Source organism: Symphodus melops (assembly GCF_947650265.1).
Source record: "Symphodus melops genome assembly, chromosome: 1".
NCBI lineage: Eukaryota > Metazoa > Chordata > Actinopteri > Labriformes > Labridae > Symphodus > Symphodus melops.
In genome coordinates, this window is record NC_136691.1 from 16396530 (window position 1) to 16422644 (window position 26115).

General features: G+C 44.4%; 1 protein-coding gene across 2 annotated transcripts in view; it reads right to left on the reverse strand.

The window, feature by feature from the left end:
* The window catches only part of atad2b (ATPase family AAA domain containing 2B), a 41963-nt gene extending 16255 nt beyond the window's left edge, over positions 1–25708 (reverse strand). The window contains exons 1-20 of one of the 2 annotated variants that reach the window (XM_079342120.1): positions 25568–25708; positions 25335–25464; positions 25014–25160; positions 24805–24880; positions 24570–24671; positions 24185–24296; positions 23862–23977; positions 23470–23644; positions 23004–23092; positions 21624–21783; positions 20539–20629; positions 20117–20428; positions 19362–19512; positions 17637–17823; positions 17333–17518; positions 12658–12793; positions 11354–11547; positions 11091–11250; positions 8288–8410; positions 6178–6303 (exon numbers count right to left, since the gene is read on the reverse strand). In XM_079342120.1, coding sequence (XP_079198246.1) covers positions 6178–6303; positions 8288–8410; positions 11091–11250; positions 11354–11547; positions 12658–12793; positions 17333–17518; positions 17637–17823; positions 19362–19512; positions 20117–20428; positions 20539–20629; positions 21624–21783; positions 23004–23092; positions 23470–23644; positions 23862–23977; positions 24185–24296; positions 24570–24671; positions 24805–24880; positions 25014–25160; positions 25335–25464; positions 25568–25693 — 2899 coding nt within the window. In that variant the 5' untranslated portion in view covers positions 25694–25708. Of the gene's footprint in view, positions 1–6177; positions 6304–8287; positions 8411–11090; positions 11251–11353; positions 11548–12657; positions 12794–17332; positions 17519–17636; positions 17824–19361; positions 19513–20116; positions 20429–20538; positions 20630–21623; positions 21784–23003; positions 23093–23469; positions 23645–23861; positions 23978–24184; positions 24297–24569; positions 24672–24804; positions 24881–25013; positions 25161–25334; positions 25480–25567 lie in introns of both variants that reach the window. The other variant, XM_079342119.1, reaches the window with a different exon arrangement.
* Between the last annotated feature and the right edge of the window lie 407 nt (positions 25709–26115).

The following is a 26115-nucleotide window of genomic DNA, read 5'->3' on the forward strand; positions in this document are numbered from 1 at the left end:
GATGATGTCTCTCGGGATTACAGGAAAGGGTTTGTTACACACACACACCTTGATAATGGTTTGGCTGTATAGTCGTTTCCCTGCAATGTTGCCAGACAGTGTGCAGACTTCACTACTCCCAAATCAAACTGCCCCGTGTTGCATTCAGTGGACTTTGAGGAGTTGTGAAGTTACTATTGTTTGTTCTCAGCCTGCAGCCTTACATTCACAGAAGAAAGGATCACACAGGATCTGAAACAGATCCAGTGGATAAATGCATTCTTTTCTTTTAAGTGTATGGCTGTACTTTCGGGGGGGGGGGGGGGGGGGGGGGGGGGGGTCGTTTCTAGGACAAGACAAGTTCACACATTTTACATTTAGAGCCTAAGGAGGTTCTTAGCAGAGAACAATTCCACACAGACTGGGCATCAGCGCTTGTTTGATGATGATGCTCTCACACATATTAGAAGTGAGCAACTCTCTGACTGGAGGAATAACTGAAGCGGTTTTGAGAAGAGAGAGAGAGTAACTAACAGTGGTTTGTCCCTAGATAACACGAAGGTGCCACACCAATGTGAAAGCAAAATTCACTGGGGGTTTTTTTCTGCTGGAAATGTGGATCACTGGTATTTCACATCCCTCCATTCAGATGCTTTGATAAGAAGATTGAACCACTCACAGGTCTGAAGTGGAGATAGGAGAGCGATGGTATTTGACCTCATCACATGTCTTAACCCACGGTTGGTAGGGCGGTCATGAAGAAGAGATCGAGCATTTCTTCTCTTGGTTTAATGGAGATGGAGCAATTAGCCACGAAACGTGCAATTAATTTCCTGTAATTAAAACCCTAATCCACAAGTTCCTATTTCATGGTGGTCTGATGCGACTTGTTTAATGAAACCATGATGTAGAGATTCCCCAGAGATGTGAGCGTGAGTGATTAAGATGTAGTTAAGGAGACTCAATCTTCACCACGGAACAAGAAAACACTAGCATGTCTTTAGTTTTATTAAAGAAGGTGTAACAGAGTCTATGCTAAAAGTGTAAAACAGAAGACCTTTAAAGAAAATGACACGCACACATCCCGTTTGGTGCTTACTAGCTTCTGATGGATACTGAAATTGACAAAGTACGTCACTTTGGTAGCAATGAAAAAAGAAAGTAAAAGCCCAGGAGGCATTACATAATGTTCTCTGAAAGAAAAAAAAAAAAAGACTGATCCTTTATCACAAAACTAACAGCATCAGATCCGCTCCAAGTGGAAGGAGAAGCCGGACAGATCATGTCCCACCCACAGAAGCCTGTGAAGGTTATCTGGGATGGACATGTTGTCCCAGGAAATCACAACGCTCTCCAGAAAGTTGTTCTCCGCTCTTTTGTTGATGTTGATTCTGTCAAACTATACATAGCACTGACGTAAATATTCTCATTATAGCATCATTTAGCAGACTTGCTATAAGATGGCTTGCTTCGTCCACTGATTTCTTTTTTTTTCTTTTCCTTAATACCATGTCTGACCTCAGAGGACCCCCCAGAACAACCCTCCTGAAATGATGGAGATATCTTTGGGAGTGCATATGTGAAGACGTACAAGCATTAACCAAGAGTCTTAAAAGACAATACTCATCATAACTGAGCATTGTCAGCGTTAACTTTACATCCAAACACTTCGTCCATCGCTCTTTCTTTTCCAACATCTTTTACCGTCCTCAGGCAGCACAGCCGCCGGTCATCTGACACACACAGAGGAAACTTTATCACTCCAACGCCACTCCTAAGCCTCATCCGTTTTCTGCAGTTAACTAAGCCATTCACAATAATATATATGGTAACCAGCACAGCATTAAAATACAAACGTGTTAGTCTGTTGAAGAGGATCTAACCTCTAAGTTTTTATTTGATGCCTTGGGAAGCCAACAATGTATTTCACCTACAGAAAAGGATGACTTCTATCTGTGATTAGCACATGCCGTTAAATGTAAGCTGCAGTGTTAGATGACTGAATTCATTCATTTTATCCTAAATAATTTATTATTATTGATTATTTAATATTTTATTTTAAACAATCTTATTTGATGAAAGAAACCCTCAAGCGCTGACATCCTTTTTTTGGTTTTGTAGTATGATAATCACCCTGGAAGAACAAAAATGTGTTTCTTGCCGGGAAGAACTCGAAATTGTAACCGAGGAAATCAGTGTCCTCGAGAAGAAGATGAGACAACTGCAGGGATTGGTTGGAAAGAGAGAAAAAAAACGTGAGGTGGCTTGAAAGATCGGCTCGTGTGCACTCATCTGCCACACCTTTCCTGTCGTGCCTTGGACCCCCTTTTTGTCTTCAGAACTGCCCTAAATCTTTGATGCATAGATTCAACAAGGGGCTGGGAGATGTTGGTGCACGGGGACATGAGCGCGTCACACAGTTACTGCACATTTATAATCTCCAGAAGCCACCAGAGGATCGGTACGCTGAGGTCATAAAGGGAGGGACGTGGTCGTCAACAACACTGTGGTGTAAATGATGCTCAATTGGTACACAGGGGTCCAAAGTATACCAAGACCCACACCATTACACCACCGATGTGAACTGTTGATACAAGGCAGGATGGATCCATGCTTTCATGTTGTCTCTTCTGAATGCAGACACAAAGACTCATCGGACCAGGCAACGCTTTGGAATCTTCTATTGCCCAGTTGTGATGAGAATTTGCAAATTGTTGGAAGAGGTTGTAGTAAACGTGTCCTCACTTTTCTAGCATCACCTTTAGTGTCCTTGAGTGACTTTAGCCAAGGTTTTTGTTGACAACGGCTAAATTCTGCCTCTCTTTTGGGCAATCAAAAGGTGCGAGCCACACCTCATTTTAAGAACAGCTAGCAAGACGGATACTGAGAACAGGGCTCTCTGTGTCTCCTGAACTTACTATTTTTCCATTTCCACATCCACTGTGACAAAACCAGCATGTGTGCCTGCTGTCCTCTCTGCTGTGGTCAAAAGTCCAGGCCATCCCTTTTATAAACCAACTCAGCCTAAGGTAAAAGGAGGCTTCAGCGTTGATGGTGATGTTTTCACATGTGCAGTATGGAGGATGAACCGTCTCTATTTATGGTGATGTGAGATACAAAGCAGTTGGGGAGGGAAGAAACGGCAGCGTTCTCTGGACGATGACGACAGCCTGCTAGCTGTTGTCTTGTCTTGGGCATGCAACAGAGCGGCACAGAGGAGACAATATGCAGCAGCGGCCTTTGTTCTTTTCTATCACAAACAGCTGAATTAGGTGCAATCTTGTCAACTGGTGGTGAAAAACGCTGGCGATAAAAATGACTAAGAAAATAGCACACCGTTTCTCCTGTCACATCCGAGAACAACATGAAGGAAAACATCGAGGATAATTAGACGTTAATAGTTTTTGCAGTCTCACTCTGGCATTTATCTTTAGAATTTCAAAGGGGGAAAAAATCGTTTTCATGGAGCGGAAGAGAAAAAACGAAAGGGTCTTAATTATGAATGAATGAATGAATGGAGACACTCCTTATGGGCCTGATCTGTGGTATGATGCCCTCTGAATGAACCCAGAGCTGAAGCCCAGGTAATGGGCCTTGGGTTTTCTGCTGCTCCTTGGGGGAAGTGGCAGGAATGAGAGAGGGAGGGGAGGTCGAGAGCAGGGCTGTGAGAGACAAGGAGCCAAGAAATTGTGACAGTGCTATCAATGCAGACATCCTTCATCCTGTTTACTCTTTCACCAACAGCAGCCTGGGCTCCCATCTTCCACCCAATAATTTACCGAACAGCTGCCTGACCATCAAGATAAACCATATAAACACTTTTTTAAAAACCTGATTCAAAAATATATATTTAGCTCTCAAAGCCTTTTGCACCATTTTGGTCACAGTGCACAAATAGTGCATCCCAATCCCTGCATTCACATTTTTTCTTATATTGGATATTAACAGGCATTTTTTTAAGCTCTGGGCAAACAGAAAAGTGGAAAGGAGATGGGAAGAGTGGCCCAGATAACGGTCTTATAAACCTGCAGATACCAAAACAGCTCCAGATAGGCCTCCTCCTGCAGGTAATGATCTAGGATAACTTTAACCTTCATGTGCCCTGACTTTCACAGGAAGGCAGAGCCAAAAAACCCTGAAATGAGCTGGCTGCAGTAGGTGCAAATTGATGAAAATAGTTTTTGTAAGTAGAGACACAGAATATTGTCCTCTCCTCTGTGCTTTCATTGTGAGTCTGTGTCATATCTGCAGACGCGACTGACTCTGAGATCAATTAGCTTAATAGCTGCCTTGCTGAGGTGCTCCAGGTGAGAACTGGCTGCCAATGTCACAAATTAATCACCTGAGTGAGGCTAATTAATTAAACCTCTGGTGGGGGCTGATAAAGACTCCCCAAAGAGCATCTAAATTGGTGGTCCACATCTGTGACGTTTGCTTTTGCAGTTAATGACTACAGATCAAAGTCACACATAAGAGTCTAATGTGTGCTGTCATCCTTAAAAGAGATGTGGGGGTCTCTCTGGATTTTGACAATTTGTCAATTAGCTGATTGAGGTTTGAATATTATCCTCCGTGTCTTCTTTTTCTCTTTGAGTTATTACAGCACCCTGTTCACTTTAACTGTTTCAGTTATTTAAACGTGACATTGCTTTAATGACCCACAGCCTTAGAACATGCTCTTAATAATCTACAACAACGTGTGTTTATTAGTTACGCCTGAACATGTGATGAAATGACTGATGAACCAGTTCTTGATCTTCAATATTTGGGGGATTGTTTACAAATCACCACACGTTAAAAGCCTCCGTGACTGAGATGTACTGCACTACATTAGTCTGTTTTTATTATGGAACCACATTGCCGAACTGGAACATCTTAAACATCCACTACGTAGTCTTCATAAGGTCACAATGGGCTGAAATATTTCGGGTGGAAAGTTTAACTACCGACTCTTCTCATTCAACCATTAGCTCCTGGCTGTGCAGGACACAAGACAAGCCGCAGTGACTTGGGAGTCTTAGACGTGCCCCGAGTCTTACTGTATTGATGGCGGCCATTAGAGGCCCTCATCTCTCCCGAGGGGGGCCGTCTCCCTGTGAGAAGCAGAGGCGTACCCACACAGCAGGGATGTTATCAGGGAGGTTTTCATGAGGGACAGGCACCACCTTGTGTTCCACAGGTGTACTACAAAAGAGTTACAGAAGCCTAAGCGTGTTTTTTTCACATCTGACGCGTACGGAACCTCCACACTTCTGTTTCTCTTACTCTAGATTGGGAACGTCTCTCATGACTGCTGACGGCGCCTTTATCAGTTCACCCCATCCCCCCCTTTAGTTTTTTCATCAGGTGGAAGCCACGGGGCATTTTACAGGACTACACGTTAAACCTGCTTACCTCCGATTTGCCTGGGTAACAACCTCATTAGTCTGCCCCCCCCCCCGCCCCACGCCTCTTCCCATCCCTCCATTCACCCTGAGGCACCTGTCGTTTGCTACAGGTGGGCATGTAATTGCTCCGTGGCGTGGTCCATGTTCGGAGTGGTTAGGAGAGAGCAGACGCGCTAATGAGGCCGCTCAGTGTGATGCCTCTCCGCTGCTGAGAAAGTATGTGTGAGCGGGCAGGTGTGTGACACCGCGTACATCTGAAATACTGCTGGAATACAACACAGCTGCTCGCCGCTGCGTCACAGGCCCACTGTCTCTGTCTTCAGTCAAATAGAGGAGCGCCAGTTTACTTGGGAGTCATTCTGATTGGCTTTTTATTGTTTTATTTATTTAAGCCGAGGATGTGAGTGCATGGGGTGAAAAAAAAATAAAAACTGCACACGTGATTGCATGCACGCAAGCAATCGTGAAAGTCATTTTAAATGGTTGGAATAACAGTGAAGTACAGTATCAGTAGTGGTATTGATCATTTATCCTTTTTCAAGCACCAAGTTAAAACATCTCTCTACCATTAAAATGATTTACCAACATGTGGCATGATGTCTGCTATGTCTCATCCAGCTGATATCTAAAGCACAGAGGGGTCGACGTACGCAAGATCAGCTTCCCAACATCTACACAACGTATATTTTTCTCTCCGGAGGCTGCTGTTATTTTGGACGCCGTCCCTGATTCAAATAAACTAAAGTCAAACAAATGTTCGCGTTGAGTCATAACACACGTGTGGTGTGAAAAGTCTTCTTTGAATACTCACTCGTGGCGCACTGTTTTTCAGCGGCCTCGCCCTGAGCGCTGCTCCTGGTCGGCTCTTCTCCTGCAAAGTGATGCTTCCGGGTTGTGACAGTCGGCGCCGGCGTCGTCTGAGCTGGCGTCTCGAGGCCTGCGGAGACCGCAGAAGATCGGTTAACGACAACGGACACAAGTCGGCGTGTGAGTGAGCTACTGTGTGTGTGAAAATAAAAAGTCGCTTCTGAACTATACTGCTTGCAGATTGGAGAGCGGGCCTATGGTGACTGATATCCACATGTTAATTCATACTAATTCTGACATGTGAAAGTTAAGACTTTTACTTTCACACAAAGAGCCGAAGTGTGACTGGAATGCTGAACAGAAGTGGAGCAACGGGCACACGCAAGTGCCTGAAAAATGAACTTTTTCAACTCTTGACATCAAGAGATAATGACGTTTTTGGCCAAACTGATCGCAGCTCTTTCATCTTGTCACAGGGGTAAAAAGCCTCCGGATACCCTTTTTTGGTTTTGAAAACTGCTGCAATTGGATATCATGCAGAACTTGCCTAATTAATAGCTCCATGGCAGGACCTTGACTGGAAGATGAAATATTTATACCCCTGTATTCTTCCTCTCCGGCAGATGACTTATGCTCCTGCAATATTCATCTGGCATCCTGTGCTTTTCACTTTGCCAAAATAGGAAATCAAAAGCAACAGAATGACTTCTGAAAGCTGCTTCCTCTACGACAAGTTTTTTCCGGGTGACATGGAAGAGCCAGACCTCTGTGGAGTAAGTCATGAGTCAATGGACTTAGTCAATGGGGGGGGGGGCTCTAGACACTGAAAAAAACGATTTTTTAAAGAAGATACAAAAAAAAAAGAAAAGACGACCTCCTTGTGAAGTTTCTTCGATGCACTCACAAGCTTTAAAACGTGGTCTCAAAAATCAAACCCAAACAACGAGTGACAGCGGGGAAGAGGAAAAGGGTAATAATGTGTGACAGTGTTTCATCTCTTTGAATAGGGAAGGATAAATGATAACGTAGGGAGAAACTGTGTACTCAGACAGCAGAGTGCTTTCATTCCCTTTTCAGTGTACATTTATAAAAAAAAAAAAACCTAAAAAAAAACCATCAAGTACACAGAGGGACGCGTCTCCACGGATATCACAGAAATATAGAGCCAAAGCAGTGCTGCTAGTTCTGTTTGATTCAATAGTTAAATACACTTTGACTGTAACTTTTCAAATGGTGCACAGACTGTGCTCATTGTAAGTCAGTGTGTGTTTGCTTACCTATTCCCATGTGGGCAAGAAAAGCAATAGGACTATTAGCATATTCATGCATACCATTTGACTCGATAATTGCCCACTAAAAAAAAAAAAAAAAAAAAAGGCAATACTTAAAAGCGTGAGTGTTTTCATTTAACTACGTGGTATATGTGTGTTATTATGTACAATATGTTCAATTCCATTCTCAGTGATTCCACAGAGCATTAGCTCGGGGCTGTTTGGTCAGCGTGCAGACGCAGAGAGCCAGGCACACAACGAGCACAGAAGGTAACGTCTGGAACACTGCAGCCTCGGGCATCGCTCCTTTCTGTACGAATACTCGACATTAAGAGCTGACTGCTCCATCGAGCACAACCGGGCAACCCTACAGGAGTATTTCCTCTCTCTGAAAGAAGGTTTCTGTACTTTGAGGAAAAAAACAAAAAAACTATCCAAGACTTTCTCCTAAAAACAGAAATAGGGAGAGAAAGCAGGCTGGCATAAACAGCAAACATGGACTGACAAGTTTTTATTTTTTCAAGTTTGAAGGATTCCTCTAAAGAACTGTTTAGTGAGAACGGCCGATGTTGCTTTTGCAGTTCAGTGCTACAAGTCTTCTCTCCGACTTAAATGATCGTAAATGCTATCCTCAAATATACAGAGCAAGCTAAATTGTGCATTTCTATAAAGTAACTGGATTATGATCTTAAGGTGAGAAAACAATGCTTTTCAAAGAGGCCTTTTTTTAAGATTATAAAGTTAACCCCCTTTACAGAGACACATTCTCATCTAGGTGAGCTTGATTTTTCCTGGCCTTATTTCGATTCTTTTCAGTTGGCTCGGTTACACAGACGGTCTTACCCCTCTTCTTGCACGCCTCTTTGATCTCTTCACACATGCGGTCGAATTCAGGGTCCAGCTCAGAAGCAAATATAGCATGAGCTGTGTCCTTCAAACTGCATGCTCTGTGCCTGATCACCTTGTCTGCAAAACAAAAACAAAAAAAAGGAGACAAATGTAAGGACTTGCATTCTATAAAACAAAATGGATTTCTTTTTTTTTTTAGACACGTGTGGGCATGATTATCTAAAGGCATGTCCTCTGTAACACAGAGTTTCAACCAGTGCCTCTGACCATGAAATCAAGAATTTCATGTTCAGTATGACTGGCTCTCAACTTGTGGGTCGTGGCCCAAAAAGTGGGTCGTAGAGCGGTCTTCAGTGGGTCATGACTGTGTGCTCGAAAAGATATCGTGACAATCGGATTCGATTCTCATTAAAAACAAAAAAAAGAGAGAGAGAGTTGGGGTTAGGTCCTGAGGCTAGAACAGTTAAGAATCACTGCATTAAGATATCTAACAGTAGCTGGAGCAGTGTGCACCTTCATTCATGTTTTCCACTCCCTATCACGCATGTAAGACAAGGAGCTGACAGCGAGCCCACCCCGCTCCACTGTATCTGTGAGAAAACGGAGCGCGGCATTTTCTCACAGAGCGAACAGAAGGACAAGCTTTGGTGAGAAATGTTATGAGCACTCTTTAAGACAAAAGGCAGGCCCGTACGCCCAGAGGTTTGTGCACACTATCTGAAAGCTGCACTCCTCAGTGCGTCTCACACAAATACATCTTTCTCTTATAAAACGCTTTCACTTCCATCTCCTTGGATGTTGCACTGAATCATTAAATCCTAACTCTTCTCAGCTCCTGCATCCATGGAGGGGTAATAAACACTGAGCTTAAGAGGCAGGCTAAAAGCATAGCCGCGGTAAACAGGCAGCCTCTCATTACGACAGCAGAGGAAGAACAGTTCAGACTGGAGGTGGCAGAGGGGTCACAATCTGCCAGCTTCCTTTGTCTAATTGGAAGATGGCTTACTAATTGCAATGGAGGATGTGTGTGTGTCTGTGCGTGTGTTTGTGTGTGTGTGTTTAAATTGCCTGTCGAGGGGTGGCAAATGCCAGGGCGATGCAGACAGCTCACCAGCACGCGTGCAGGCCCGTGCCTCACCTCCCCATCAAGAACGGACGAGACGCAGTGACGCGCCGCCTCGTGTTCCTCATTGTCAAACGATAAGTTAACGCTGTTTCCCTTGGAGCGACAGTGAATTGCGACATTGAGCCTCATTGTGGCGCACAAAAGATATCAGCCTCCTTATCATGGAGTAATTATTTAGCAAGGTGAGGAGGCAAAAGACGAGGCCGCCGACATAATTGTTCATAAGGTGTGATAAAGATAGCATGAAGGGCAAGGAGAAATAGAGGACTGATGGGTAATGAGGTTTTTTTTTTTTCCCAGCACTTTGTGAGCTGCTATAGGACTCCCTCAACAGCAGTATTGTGCAAGGTCTGGCCCATATTCCCTGGGCAGAGCACTGGGAGAGCAGGCTAGAGGCTTCGTTAGTCTTCTTTATTAAACTGCCTAATTGCATTTTTCCCCCTTTAGTGTATCATTTGTAGACCCACATTCCCACAAATGACCCGGGCCCCTCTCCTGCGTAGACACAGATATGATTTATTCATTCGGGCTAGCAGCGAATTGCTTCCCATTAGTGTGGGGCGGCTACATCCTTGTGCAGTAACTGCAGCAGCTAAACACACAAAGCAGGACTTGAAAATGCTCCCATAAACTAAGCGGTAGGATGCTGTATGCAGCGTTCAACGAGCGTCACGGTATCCTCTTTGCTGGCAGGAATTATTGTTGTCTTCAGTGCAAAAGCTCTCCTCGATATTTTCAGTCTTTTTTTTTTTTTTTACATTTAATTTCTTTTTTAAATGTACACAAAAATATGCATCTCCTGAGAGAAGGGCTTTTCTCCCCAGCCTAGCAAAAGCAATTTATTTGAAACCAAATGCAAAATACCATGCCTCTTGTTGCCTTTGTGTATACATGTGTTCCTGTGTTTTTTTGTTTTTTTTCAGCCCTCGTTATAAAGCCTGTGTTTGTGCTTGAAAAACTGTGCAGAGACAGGGGAGGGAAAAAAAACACATTTTCAAATTGAAAGACAAAGACAATTAAATGTTCATGCGTCCGCAGCGCAGGAATTACACTGTGTGAAAGGCTTTTCTTCTGGCAGCTGCACGCAATACATTTCATTCGAATTTCCAAGTGAGAGGGAAAAAAACATCTTTGCGGTCCTGTATATTTATTGCCAGGAGGTTCTCTCTCGATAAGTCATTAAGTGTTGAATCTAATGACTTGGGTTTTTTTTTTTGCACACAATTACAGCTGAATGGAACACCACAAGGAGAAACACATGGTCACACTCAAAAGGTATTAAGGATAAGTCAAAGCTGACCAATTATCAAGAAGCTCACGTAGCACTGCCCCCCCCCCCCGGTTCATCGGGGTTGTTTATATTCATGTGAGTTCTCGTTTTAGGGTTCAGTTTCCGACTTTGTGGGAATACACTTTGTCTCTGAACATCACATTAATACATTTATGAATTGTTTCTTTTCCTGTCAGCATACAGAAAATGTAAGCTATTGGAAACTTACTGCTCTATTTTCTGGTGACGCTGAACTGCTTGAAGCAGTGGTAAACATGTCTGATGGAGTGTAAGCATGTGAATTCTTGGAGATACTGTATATGTTTTTAGGCTTAATGCTTACATGTAGTGCCTGTGTGTATTGATGAGCATGCTCGAGTAATCCCCTCCTCCCCCCTCACCTCCAGGATCCTTGTCAGGGTTGTACTCTAAAGCGTTGCTGCAGATGAGGTCGATATCCACCAGAAAGTCCTTCACTGTGAAGTACTTGTTTGTGTCAATCTTGGTCATGACAGTTGACAGGTCCATGGGCTGCCGAATAACCTCCAGATAGTCTGACACCTGTCACACAATGCGAAGCTCACTTTAATAAAAAAAAAAAAAAAAGGCAGACATTCGGCTTTGTCAAAGTATCAGCGAGACATCCTTTTTTTTTTTTTTTTACCTCTTCGATGTCGACTGGTTTGCTGAAGATGTTGAAACGTTTGTCGGTGGCCAGGCGCTTGGTCACGTCCCTGAGAAAGAGCCTGAGCTCACGTAGTGTGTTCTCCTCCTGTTCAGCGAGGCGCCGCTGTTCCTCTGCTGACAGGACCCTGGGGCCTGGAGCCTCTTCAACTGGCAGCGCCTCTTCAACCCTCTCTGTTAGGAAAGAGAAAAAAAAAGAAAAAAAGCAATTAAAAAAGTTAGAAGCAAAAGATATAGGAAGACAAATTCTTCCGATAAGTTTTAACAAAGCTTCCATTCATTGATCGGGCACAGAAGAAATCTCACATAGCAATAAAACACAAAAGCAGCTAGCATCGCGGTTGGATCTAAACACGCCGCTGTTTTTACGCCGTATCACAAAGAGCTACATAAAGCTGCTTTTGAACAAAGTGAATCTTGAAGTTGAAAAATATAATTCAGCAGTAGTCCTTCCCCTAAACACACCAAGGGACAGTCAAGTGATGAAGAAAGGCAAGTAGATATCCAATGCTCCTCTCCCGAGGCCTCAGTTCTAGCCCGGGGCTCCTGCCATCAAAGTTAAGAATCGAAGGCGCCCCATGCCGCTCTGCTCATGCCGCAGCAAAACCAAACCCTGATTCTCATTATGCCTAATAGCGGTTGAGCCCTCTCATTGCAAACCTCTTTCCCTGCTTTCTGCTGGCCTCTCTGCGGGAAGCCAGGCTGCTGTCTTAGTCAGGCAGGGACCCCTGAAGAGCATCAGGCTAGTAAAGCGGGGGGGGAAGAGACCCCTGCCTTGAAATCAGTGAGGAAACTGCAGATGAACGCTGGGCACCATTTCCATCTAAAAGCTCGATTGGACACTTCTCTCATATTGAAGCAGAACAGAAGGGGGGGCCTGGAGAGCAGGGGCTATAGCAGTTGAAGGGGTGGAACCGAGTTTGATCAGCGGTTGAAAGGGGGCTGATTTTGATGTGTAAGATGGACAGAGATGTCGAGGAGGAATGGGCTTTACACTGGGAAAAAAAAGCACAGTTGCATGTACAACTAAAATACAATCTAACACCTTATTATTTCTAAATATAGTGACATTTTACTTACATCTGCAAATTGTAAATAAGGTACACACAAACACACCTCCAAAAAATAACTGCAAAAATATGATGAATGGGAGAGGAAGAGAACTGAGCGAGGAGGAAACCATGAAAAGACAGACAACACTGCCCTCTAGTACTGACGGCAGGGATGAGTCACGAGCGTCTCATTCTGCGTGTGTGTGTGTGCCTCCGTGAGAACAACAAGTACCTGTGTACTTGAGGCGAGGTGGAGCCCGGGCAGCTTGGACCAGAAGCAGGTCGGAGAAAAAGGTTCTCCTGTCCTCTTCTTCCGGAGGGCACAGCGTCACGACTTCCCCGTAAGTCCTCTGGAACATGCTCCTCACCTGCAAAACAATGAAGGGGAGCGGATTTTTAAAAAGAAGCCATCTCTCACCAGAGCTTAGAATTTAAAACTGTCTTTGTAACAAAAGCAGCAGACAAACATTAGAATATAAAACAAACGTAGAACTCATTTATTAAAGGGTCTTTCCATATTTCTATGACATGATGAATCACCTTAGAGAGGGTATGAAGAAAAAACAACAGATGGCGTAGCAGCTTAAAGAAATGAGTACTGAAATACTAAATAAGAGAATTTCTAAGTATCGTGGCATCAATATCACTAAATGATTAATAGTGGATTGATGTGTGAAAGAACAAGGAGCAATGGCAAATGCATTGATAAAGATTCAAAACATAATGTAAAACAGTGTGTGTGTATGTGTGTGTGTGTGTGTGTGTGTGTGTGTGTGTGTGTGTGTGTGTGTGTGTGTGTGTGTGTGTGCTGCAGTGGGATCAACACAATTCAGACTGTTTTGATCCTACTTTTAAAAAAAAAAAAAAAAAAAAAAATGCAGAGTGTCACTTCCCCCCCCTTCTCTCTCTCTCTGGAATCGGGGAAACCAACACGAGATGATTCAGCAAAACAATTCAGGACGCTCCACCAAAAGTCTCTATCCAGGCTCAAAATTCTGCACGTAATGCGAACATAAAAAGAATAAAAACAGTTGTCTCCATCATAACGTTCCAGATGTGAAACATTGTTGGTATTACAAACCACTGTCCAGTATTTCTGCATGAGATTTAGCCGATAAACACATAAATGAGTTCCTCCCACAGATCTCCATCGATGGCATGTTATCTCAAACTTGCATACTTGTCCTGTAGATTATATTTGGGATTGGCATCCTCATAATTCATGCACGTTACGAGTGCACCTTCATCCACCACCTGATTCACACATCAGCTCAACATATTTGTCCAGTTTGTGGGGGGACAAAAACTCGAGACTTTTTCCAAATCATGCGTGCATCTTTACTGGTGCTGCAGAGGTTGTAAAGATTCCACTTCCCGAAGCCCCCTCAAGGCCACTCTCAATAGGAAGCACAGTTGCTGACTAAGCATGAGCTTTCTACTTTATACCCCCCCGCCCCATCTGTCTTTCCCATCGACCCACCCCCCCTTACTCATGGCATGTTTGTTCTCTTTCTTTCTCTGCATTGCCTTCTGCTCTCATGTCTTTTCATCCTCTCTCTGTGGATGTTGGCTCTCACCTCGGGGGAGGGGGGGATAAGTAGGAAAGGGGTAAAAAAAGAAAAGAAAAAGGAGACAAAGTGAATACAGCATGAAGCAGGTAACGATTTTTCAGTATTTTTCATCTTGATGGAGGCTGCAGGGGTGTTTGCACAGAGGTAAAGCTTCGTGGTTGAAAGGCGGGGTGAAGAGGACAGAGCTCAATGTGGGGACGTCTTGCTGCGTGGAGCAATGATAACACAAGACTGCACATCCTGCCAGCTAGCATGATCAATTCTTAACTCGAGAAACTGACTCAAGAGCAAAATGAAAACTATTTTCTGTCAGTCTGCCTGACACTGGTCAATACAAATATATTTATTTTTCAATAGTGTATACACACACCAGAGACGGACATCTGGACAGTGATTGTGCTGCTGTGACAATGCAGAGGAAGACAGAGTCTTACTTCCTGTGTTAGAGTCGTGGGCTTTAAGTGGTGGCTTAAAGAGTGACGTCACAAGTATAAGACCCTCTGTTTTAATGAAGCTGCTCCTGTGCGGTTAAAGAGGTCACTTTGGGACTGCTGGCATCTGATCCAGATGCTTCAAAACATCCCTGTGGAGTGGGGTCAGCATGTCCAACACTGAGGAGACCCTTGGGGCACGCTGAAGGGGGCTTCATCTGGGCTGAGGGTGCCTGAGGATCCCCCCCCCCCAAATGGAGCTAGAGGATTTGGCTCAGGAGACAGAAATGGGTTACTTTGCCTTAACTCTTGCTACTGAGAAAAGAAGCAGGAAAAGCAACAGAAAGACGCAGTATTTACTTTAGGATCTGTGCATTTTATGAAGTCATACTGGGACGCCAATGCTCAAAGAATACGACAGGTGTGCTGGACAGAGTGCTCAAATATTTCTGAATACAAGTGAAAGTACTGTTTACTGTGCTCTTACTCATCGATTCTACATGCATATAAACTTGGGACAAAACACACAAAAACAACTCAATGTCGGGGGGGGGGGCAGTTGGTAAAATGTTTCCAATGAGTCAAAATCAGAATTTAGATGCTTTGCTCCGAGTCCAGTTTGGCTCTGGGATAACCTGTATATGGACTGAAAGTAAAGAGGACCAGAGATGATGTCATCACTGTGAGCCTGCTGAAGTAGAGCCTGACACTCAGATGATATTGCTAAAGCATGGAGCAGAAGGAAACACAGCAGCAGGCTCTTCTCTCAGGATTTCTGCATTCATTTCATTTTGTGTGAGTCAGATGGCATTCAGAACTGTTTCCTTTAAATGTGTTTGTAGAATCCCATAATGGATTCACTGTGCATCAATAATCAGGTCGATAACATAGAACTAGAATAACTATGTTGCATATTTCACATTCATCGCATTGTTCCTGCTGACACTTTTGGTGCTTCAAAATCTCTAAATCCCAAGAACTGATAGTATTCACGTCACCGTCACTGTTTTGCTTTCTCCTGCTGTGAGAAGGAATTCAACGTGAGCAGAGTGAACGGCTGTAAAGGGAGGGAGGGAGGGAGGCTGTGTGTGGTTGGACGGCAGCCTGTAGCGTCAGTTTTGGCTGGGGAGGGATGCTGCTCGGTCCCTGCTGAAGTTTGGAGCTGAGACAGCAGCTGTCACTGTGTTCTTTGTGCCAGCGGAGTGGAACAACACTCTCAGAGAGCGCCAAATCACTTAGAAGCAGCGTAGACTGCAGCATGGCCACGCTGAAAAACCTTCAAAACCTCAGCTCCTAAAGGAAGGAAGCGAGTGAGCCTCCACGCTAGAATGTCTGCACGCGGCCACTGCGCTTCCTGTGCACATCATGAAACGGCTGCATTACTGTTCTCTGCTCTTTTGTAGCATAGCGTCGATATGAAGGTAAATATTCTCATTAGTGTCACATAGGGGAGTCTGTAGCTTTGTTTCTTCCGTCTTGATCTTTTTATGTAACGCCTTTCTCTTTTTTTCAGGAAAGCATCTGTTAAAAAAACGGCTTCAGAGTGCATTAAGCAACAACTGGGCGACTTAAACAAAAGCTTTGAATAATCTTCAATCTATCCTCAGCTGTTTTTACGGGGCACTGCCATTACCAGGGCAGGAACTGGAAATTGCACGGAGACGTGGTCTTTTGAAGTCATTGTGAAAAAGTGAAGCACAGGACGGTTTAACGAGGAGAAAATCATGTCCTCTGAAATGTGGAACAATGGGGGGAAGGGGAAGCTGCACATAGTCTTAATTCACTGCTGTGGGCTTCGCATTAACTCGAACACACCATTAGTCCCATCATGTGCTTTTCCAATTTTCCAGGTTTCGTGATAATTTGTTCAATGACCAAAGAAGAGGCGATTCAAGAAAAACAGCGAGTAATTATCAATCGTACACACGGTCAGTAACCTGATGTGTCATAGGAAGAGGTCCACCTTTAAAAGCAGCTGTGATTACTTCTATGTTGGAAATCAACACTTAGCGCACCATGTGAATGAATAAAATGCGTGCGGTTAAGTGAAGCAAAGAGCCTGAATGGTCTGAGACGGAGAAGAGGAATGACACGCATGATAACAAAAACAACAAACAAAGTAACTAAGAGGAAGATTCGATTCTAAACAGCAGAGTGGAAAATCAAACTCCTGAGAGGAAAGAGGAGCTCAATGGATTCAGCAGCAGCAGCAGCAGGTGCCTCAGTGTTGATGAGGCTACTACAGGAGAATCATCCAAAGAGTCGGTTTCCTTGGAGCGAGGCCAGCGTTGATTCCTGGCCAAAACAACAGCCCCCCCACCCACTTACACACACACACACACTCTCTCTCTCTATCTCTCTCTCTCTCCCCCCTCAAGCATATTGACGTGTGTCCTGGGTTGAAGACATGGGGTTGCTATCCCCTGGACCTAATTAAAGCCTTTTCTGTTGCCTGAATAAAGATCCCCGCTCCTTATTTTTCCTGCGTTTCTTATCCACCCTTCCTATTTACCCCTCGAACCCTCCCTTACTGCCTCACCCACAGCGGGTGGTGTGACTCCGCTTGAGCTTTCAGAAAGACAATAAGAGGAAGAGGAAGATGAAGGAGCGTGTTTAGGGAATCCCTAAGAAGAAAGGTGAGCAGTGAGAAAAATTACAAGAGAGGGCAAATGGAGCCAAAGTAAAGAATGAAAAAAAGAAAACACACAGTGGGAGCTTGTGACCTTAACTGTGACACGCTGCGTGTGTGTGAGTGTGAAAGAAAAGACAGGAACCTGAATCACACTTCCGAGGCTCGACGTCAACACTCTTGTTTCTCACACAATGGACGATACAGCAACATGTCTCGAGAGGCGAACGCAGTCAAGGCCTCCAGCTAAAGCGGAAAATGTCAGTGTGTTCCTACCTCGTCTGACAGCTGAGAGTAGTGGGACTCGGCTGTGGCGAGGATGAGGACGGGGCTGAAGGAGGGGACGTCCTGCAGCAAGGTGAAGAAGGTGCTTTTCACAGTGTCACTCACTGTCTCCCACCACTCGGAGACGTGCGGCATAAACACCACGCTGGGCACGCTCCGACGAGCCTCGCGGAAAACCTGGAGCCCGCAGACAGAGACGATTCATTCTGAGTGACTTATTCAACTTCAATCTGCAATTTAAAAAAAAAAAAAAGAAAGAAAGACCTTAAGTGGAAGTGTCTACTGTGTGGCTTACCTGAGCACAGGACTCCTCTGGCGTCTTGGCGCTGACGGAGTAGAGAGTGGGCAAATCCAGGCGGTGCACTGGCAGCTTGTCCAGGTGGTGCAGCAAAGCGGGGGCCAAATGAGAGCTCTGTCCCGAGCCCGGGGGCCCCGCCAGCAGCAGACGAGGCCGGTACGCCGTGGGCTGTTGGAGGGCAGAGCTAGTGACAGAAAGGAGTCAGAAAGAAAGGATCAGTGACCAGCAGTGGAAACTCTGATGTTTTCAATTTTGTTCGTTTTTTTTTTAAACTGCTGCGTAAAGCTGTTGTTTGCAGCATCCAAACGTCTCCTATACACGAAGAGAGCAACATGTCTGGAACATTTTCAGTCGGGAGCAAGATGTAGCAAACAGGCCATTAACCCTAGTGCTGATAAAACAGGGAGCCAATAGGCATTAAGATTTAATGTGGTTTGTTTACCAGACAATTAAAGCTTTACCTTGAGAGGGTTTTCATTCTTACTTCACACACAGAGCCATGACTGGAAAATCAATACTATTAGCTTTTTTTTTTTGTAATTATTATTTTTTTTTTGGGCTTTTCTGCTTTTATTTGAGAGAGAGGAAAGTGGACAGTCGGAAATGAGGAGACAGAGGGGAATGACATGCAGGAAGGGGCCTCGGGCTGTAGTCGAGCCCAGGCCGCCCGCGTGAGGACTATAGCCTCAATACATGGTGACGCGAGCGCTGCCACTGCGCGACAGGCGTCCCTGAAAATCTTTGACACTCCCCTTTAACCTTCACCATTTGAATAGAAGTGATGATTGTTCTTCTGACTTCAGAACTGCCTCAACAACATCTTTGTTTTTCCTCCCATCCCCTGATAAAACACTTTGAACATTTCTCCTACTGTGCATTCACACTCTGGGCACGGCACGCTTCCTTGACCTTGTCACGGTTAGAAGAGGTTCGTTTTGGCACAGTACAGTTTCTGATGCACGAACACAGGAACGCAGCGTAGACATGACGTATAATTGATCCCCGCCTTTTTATAATCCAGAAATCAACTCAAAAAGTTTACCTTCTCCGTTGTTAGACAACAGAAAACGAACCGTGCCGCTATACCTTTGGCAGCTATCTGACATATGAGGGTGGAGTGAATTCTTTCCTGGTACTTCGTGCACGAGTTGATGTCGTAATTAACTTAAGCCACCTTCGCTCTGGCAGCACTAAGAGTAGAGTGGTGACTTAAGAACGAGAGGTAAGCGTGATCAGGCTGAGTTGGGCGTGGCGCTGTGAGAGTGCATGCCAGCCTGGTGTGAGGGAGTGTGCCCTTCATCTACACTGTCTGAATAATGTGTTTCTATCTTAATGAGGAAAGTGCATTCTACCAACAAGGTAAACTTCCAACTTTGCAAGGAACACTAGATCTATACTGCTCTCTAATTAGAAGACAGTTTTGAAAAAATGAATGACTGCAGATGCAAAATGTGTATCATTCTGATTAATCATTTTTGAAAGTGCTAACAGACAGTTCAATATCATTTTCTGTTGGCTTGGTTTGTGGGCTTCTTGTTTTCATCATTACTCACCAAAGACCCCTTTAGGACTATCATTTATAACCACATATATTATAACCAATATTAATAATTAGATTTGTTGTTTTTTTTCAAAGTAAAAGATACCTGTATCGGTGTATTAAAAATAATCTTCTTAATGCTAATCTGCCGCCATATATCTGGCCGGAGAGATTCTACTCACATGGAGAAATGGAGGAAGGGTCTGTGGCCTGCAGAGGAGGAGAGCGGACTCTTTGGGGATGCAGCAGGATGGACTTCGTAGATGGAGGCAGAGCCTTCCTCATTGTCATCGTCGCTGTACAAGTCCTCTGCGAGCAGTTGATTGTCACCGCCTGGCACAGACAGAAACACCTTTGAATACAGCCGTGCGTAAGCAGCGGCTCATTTTGCCCTGAAGTTACTGAACGACAATGGTATCCAATCCACTTAAAAGTTTGTTTTCGACAAAAAAGTTGAATCCTCAGAGCGGCACTAGCGCCGACATTAATGTGGTCATTTCACTCGAAAAGAAAAAAAGACAGTTATTAGGCGAGATGTAATGGGCATTTAAAGAGATACAGCACTCTTGGAGCTCATGTCATTACTGGATAAAAGAAGAACAACTCCTGAAAGCAATCTCCCACTGGTCAAGTGCTGCGTTGTGGCTAATCTGCTATAAACACTCCTTTGCCGACTGCTGTGGAAGTTGAGTTATTAAAGTGCAAACGGGATGACTTGTTACCCAATCTCTGTGCTATCAGCTTCTAATCCCAGAGGGAGAGTTTGATCACAGAGTACCTCTAGTGTTTGAGGGTGATACAAAGGGGGGGGGGGGGGGGGACAAATGATAAAAGGCTGAAATGTGCCAACAGGGATAGCACCTTGATAAACGAGACAAGTAACAGATTAAAATATATGCTTCAAACTATGGATTTGAAGCATGGATCCAGATCGTACCATGTTTGTTGTCCCTGTCAGTACACTGAGCGTGGGGGAAGACTCGGAGCAGAGCTTTCAGCACCAAAGAAAAAGAGCTTGCCAACAAGGGCCTGAGGGTAGGGGACAGGGCTCTGCCCGGGGGAGCGAGGGCCCTCTGGGAGGCAGGGACAATTGTCGTCATCGCCTTGCTGAAGTCGCCGGGCCCCAGGACGATGGAGGTGACGTCCAGCTTCAGTTTAACGCTGCTGCCGTAGATCTGGGGGTAGCGGCGGCGTAACGCCACCAAGGCTGCCTCTGTGCAAAGAGCTTTGATGTCAGCACCACAGTAGCCTGCGAAGAAGAAAAAGTACACGACAGCTAGTTCACTGTTTGCGTTTGTAAACATTCAACAACTTTTAAATCAATTAAAAGAGAATGAATCAAAAGGATGCTTCTCTTACCGACACATTTTTCTGCAAGTTCCTCTACAAATGGCTCCACCAATTTGGGATTCCAGTCCCGTGTGTGAATCTCCAGGATGTGCTTTCTGGCCTGAGCGGAGGATCACAAAAAAAAAAAAAAAAAAAAAAGTTAAAAGTGTCACAGTAGCAGTTATTGCCAGGGAACAACATCATCTCAACATTCCCAGCTTCTCTTTTACTAGAACTGACAAGAGCAAGAAAAGGATCCGAATGTAATAAGGTGAAAGAGTAAGCTCATCTGAGGGGCCTACAAACACTCCCATTTATTACGCATCGTCTCCCTGGGACGCTTCTTTGATGGCCAGAAGAAAGTGATCGTTGCCATGAATGCACAGAAACTGTTGACATCAGCTTTCATCACCAATCTCCCTTTCTATTCCTCTTGACATATTCTACATCTCTCTCTCCCTCGACACTGTGCTCAAAATACTGTACATCTTATACATGTACCTTTTTTTAAATTTACCGTAGAATCCGGTGTATAAAACGCACTTTATACACCTATTTTATCCTTTTATAAGTTGGCTGCGTCTGATACAATGATTCAAACAATACACCAATATCTTGTATGCGTTACATTAACGCTCACTGGACTTTACATTTATTCTCTTTCGTGCACCCTGTGTACATTTTATGTTGTTTATTATTCTTCTCTATATTTGACATTTTTTAAATTCTACTTCATGTATTGTTAATTGCTTCTCATATTTTGTTTTATTTGAGTTCTTCTTTCGCACCAATGCACCAAGACAAATTCCTTGTATCTGTAAATGTACTTGGCAATAAGAACTGATTCTGATAAAAAAGCTGGCACACATGACTCCTGAGTGCGACTGGCTGCTGGGTGTGCAGTATGGGGTGACAGCAGTGCATCTAGCCTAAACGCTCCTTGTACTAAACATTGGATTCTGTTATTTCACAGCCAGGAGACACGTGCTGTCTCATTATATCCTATATGCTGGACTTCAAGGCTAAATATACACAATCTTTGAAGCATACAAAAAAAAACGTTAATGCTCCTCCTCCAGTGGAAAACATGGCGACGCAACATTTATGTTTCTCACCTTCTTGTCTGGCAGGTTAAACAGAAACTCCCGGTCAAAGCGTCCGGGCCTCCTGAGTGCAGGGTCGATAGAGTCAAGTCTGTTTGTAGCACCGATGACCACTATCTCCCCACGACTGTCCAAGCCATCCATCAAGGCCAGCAGGGTTGACACAATAGAACTGAGAAGAGAGAGAAGACGTGAACGCGTGTCATTCAGCTGAGCATTCAAGTTGTAACTGATCTTTCACTTCGGAATACATCACAATGCAAAAACTGTCCCGCTGTATTTTAATAGTACAAGAACTTTATCACAAGTACTTCACTGAGATAAAAAAGCATGACTTCAAAACGCACACAAGAGGACAGCCACTAACGTTTAGAGCCCAGATACTTTCTCAAGACAGTCAATCAATATAGTAGAACTCATGAGTCAGGAAAGATGGAGAATCTGTACACGACTAAACAGTTCAATAACAAAACCGTGTGTAGGGAAGGTAACGTACACTCCTGACATATGGTCTACCATCATTTACTCATCTCAATAAACAGATATGCATGAACGTCAACATTTCCCCTTCAGTTTAAAAATAAAATAAAATCAAGCATCTAATCCATCCAATTGTTTCCATTTCCATCTCCATCCCTCTGTAATGTGTGCCCCATGGTTTGAGCTGGCCTTCTTTGTTATGCCCTCTATATACTTCTCTTACCAATATGGCCCTGTTTCCTGATATGAAGCGTCCGTAGTGCAAAATACTGTGAAGTTACATCACCTCTCTTCTTGTTTACTTTCCTTTCTCCTCTCATAAAAAATAAATAAATCAGCAGCTGGGGTCATATTTCAGGAGCGACAGACTGCCGCTAAATGCATATACTGCAGGAAAAACTGAAATGCTGGATGTTGGTCTTTGTTTACTGCGTTGCCTTTTTCTTCTTCGTTGAATTTATTAGCGGTGTTCACTGTGTCGCGCTGCTGTAATGTGCCGCGTCGTATCGGCATCCGTCTTAGACGCTGCCTACCACACAGGGCGCACGTTGGCTGTGGAAACGCAAACAGGGTCACAGGCTTTACTGAACCAAACTGATCCATATCGGACCGCTGTGTGGAAACGGGGCGAAAGACTTTTCCGTCTTGGTAAAGAGAAATCCTTCTTTTGTAGCTCTTCACGAGTTTTCTTTATAGGAAGCAAAGTCTCACTAACCTTATCTAAGGTCTCAGGGAGCCTCGTCCAAAGTTTGTTCAAAAGCTTCCTGAAGCACTTCAACCTATCCTGACTTGTGCTTCAGCTGTGTGTGGCCTGTGTGACTGATGAGTGCTGACACCAGGTCGAGGTGACTTTGGGTTATGTTTCAAAGATAGACACTTTGATACGAGTATTCAAACCTCTTTAAGCCTTACCTGTGTATCTGGTCCTGTCTGCTGGAGCGAACAGGAGCCAAACCATCGATCTCATCAAAGAAAATAATCGATGGTCTCATCAGGTAAGCCTGGGCAAAAAAGCAAACACAAGACAAGGGTGGTGATGCAGAGGTGGAGTGTTTACTCACAATCACAGTTGACTGAAAGAAAGGTCGGTAAAGTTGTAGTCATGTTGTCTGTATTTTTCTCAGTTGTGTCGACCCCGAGACGTGAACAAAAAGTCGTAGTATGACGTGATGACGCATGTACAAGAGGTAACCATGCTGAGCCCCGGTTTGGCCTGACGAACTGTGAGTGCAGGCCAGCCAGGGAGGGACGAGGACCATCATCCTTTAGCGGTACGGGGGAAACTGGACCTGCTGTGAGTGCGCCCTCAAACTATGGTTACAATGGATTACCAGTGAGTGGCCTTGGACCTCTCACGCGTGCCGACTGCGCGTCTCACCTGGTCAAACAGCAAGCGTAGCTGGCGTTCCGATTCACCGACCCACTTGCTGAGGCAGTCTGCTCCTTTCCTCATGAAGAACGAAACTTTCCTGTCTCCGTGGCTACACTCATTAGCAAGCGCCCGAGCCACCAGGGTCTTTCCTGTCCCCGGAGGGCCGTAGAACAAACACCCCCTGAGAAGGAGAGGAAATAAGAGAGGCAGGTTTATCAGACAACAGCTCACACCTTGTAAATGTATTCAGAACTGTATTGTCCTGGACTTGTGCATCAACATAATAATGCTTCGGTTTTTTTTAAGTGGACAGAACATCTGTTGAAACACTACAAAACTCAAAACCATTAAAAGCCACCTTCTTAAAATGTAATGTCAAATGCTTTTTTTCTTTTCACCTGGGAGGTTGAATCTTAAACTTCTCAAAGATCTCGGGGTAAAGCAGTGGGAACACTACCATCTCCTTTAGTGACTGGATGTGATTACTGAGGCCTCCAACACTTTCAAATTTCACCTGTGGAGAAAACAAATGTTTACAGTTAAAAAAGTGGAACTTTTTTTTTTTTTTTTTTGAAACAAGTAACTTTATTTTATTGCTCCAAAACTAATTCACCCATACTATAACAGACTTCAATTAAACAAGATATTACCAGGATTGTATACTTCCAGCTTATAAGACATAAACTGTGCCGCCCTAGAACCAAGATGTGCTTTCACTTACTGAGGTGTCAAGGTTCATGGGGTTCACATCAGCCAGGCTGGCTCCCACTTTCACCCGATCACGCAACACACCACTGGCCAAGTCTTCTGCTGCCAAATTCATGGGCAAACACCTGAGGACGAAATAGGAATTGCATTCATTATAACAGGCATATGTAGTGTACAAGTAGCAGTCACAGAAGTTGCTACAGATCGATGCTAACGTGGGTGTTTCCAGACATCCCATAATTTCACACGAGCCTAAAATACCTAAATAGAATAGAATAAAGTGGAACAGATTTTCAAATCTGAAACGATTTTCAATCAGAGATTGTGTGGGGACAAAAAAAAAAAAAAAAAAAAAAGGATGATGATTAAAGGGTGAAGAAGAGAAGGCCAGCCCTCACCTGTTCCTGGCCCGCGTCATGCTCTTGCTTTTTCTCCGCTCAAACCGCTCCTCATCAGAAGACGAGGTCGTATCACTGCTGTGAATGGCGTGTTTCTTCACTCTGGAGAAGTGTGACAAATCCAAATTCAGTGTCAGACCGTTACACCGCAACGTCACGTCATCAGTGGAGACTGATGGGACTGATGAGAGTAGCCTATGACTAAGTAGGCTGGGATTTTTTTTTTTTAACTCACCTTATATGGCTTCTTCTTGCTGGGGATCTGTGTGTGTCGAACAGTGAGGGATTGCTCTGTTTTCTGTTCACAGGCTCTGAAAGAGGAAAAACACCAACAGTTAGTTTCCAGAGATACGAGCAAATAAATGGAGCGTGTCTTTAACGCGCAAAAAAAAAAAACTTTGCAAAAGTGTAAATCACCACCCCCAAATAAGTACCAGCACTTACCAATAGGTGGCGCTTCATATCTCTGCACCGTCTTTCTCTGCCTCAGGTTGTATGGCCTGTCATTTTCCTCGCCTGCCTCCTCCACTTCATCTCCTTCATCATCTTCATCGTCCTCGGCGTCCTCCTCTTCGTCGTCACCGTGAGAATCTGAAAACATCATGTGCACTTTTTTGACTTCATACCTTCAAAAGATATTCACTCAAAGTTCACTTGGTCGTCAGCTCTACATGTTGTGTATTGACAAGAGGAGTTGGTTCGTGACGTTTTCACCACGACTTTGTCTCCACTGATTTACAAGCAGAAGATAAAAAGAGAACTCACCTTCCGTCCCTTCCTCTTCTTCCTCCTCCTGCTCGGTTTTACTCATGGCTTTATGATGTGCAGGCATGCTGAAGGTACTCCTGCGCATCGATTTGCGACGCTTCACTCGAGAATACATGTCCATGTTTTCCTGGAAAGTTACAACCTTCGCACGATTACTAGTATTCAAATCAAATCACCAGAGAGCACGTTTCTAACTACTGAACTTTTCTTGACAGGACAGCCACTCTCACCTCCTCAGTGTCTCCTGTCCACATGCGAAGACGCTCCACCTCACGGTTTTGCCTGATGCTGCTGATGTTGTCCATCTCCTGAAGGACAGCCTCAGCGGTGCTGCAAACACACCGAATTTGTAGCATTTGGTAGAGGGTGGGAATAGTGATCTATTTTCACGTTAATGTGGGTAAAAATGCAAAACGTCAATAAAAAATAACTTTGAAGAAGAATTTCTTTTGCGTTTGGATGGCAAAGACGTAAAAAAGGACTTGAGCTTGTATAGCTAGTCCGACGACTCGAAGCGCTTTTACACCTCCACATTCACACACATGACGGCAGAGGCTGCTACTTAAAGTGACCATCAGAATTCACTAAAGCAATCCATTCACACGCCGTCGACAGAAGCAGCGGGATCAACTCGGGGTGGAGTGTCTTGCTAAGGGACACATCAGACGTGTGGCTGCAGAAGATCAGGGGATCGAACCCGTGACCTTCCGCTTGAGAGACAACAAACTCAACCACTGACCCACAGCCACCTAACTTCACTGTCTGTAGTCTTAATTTC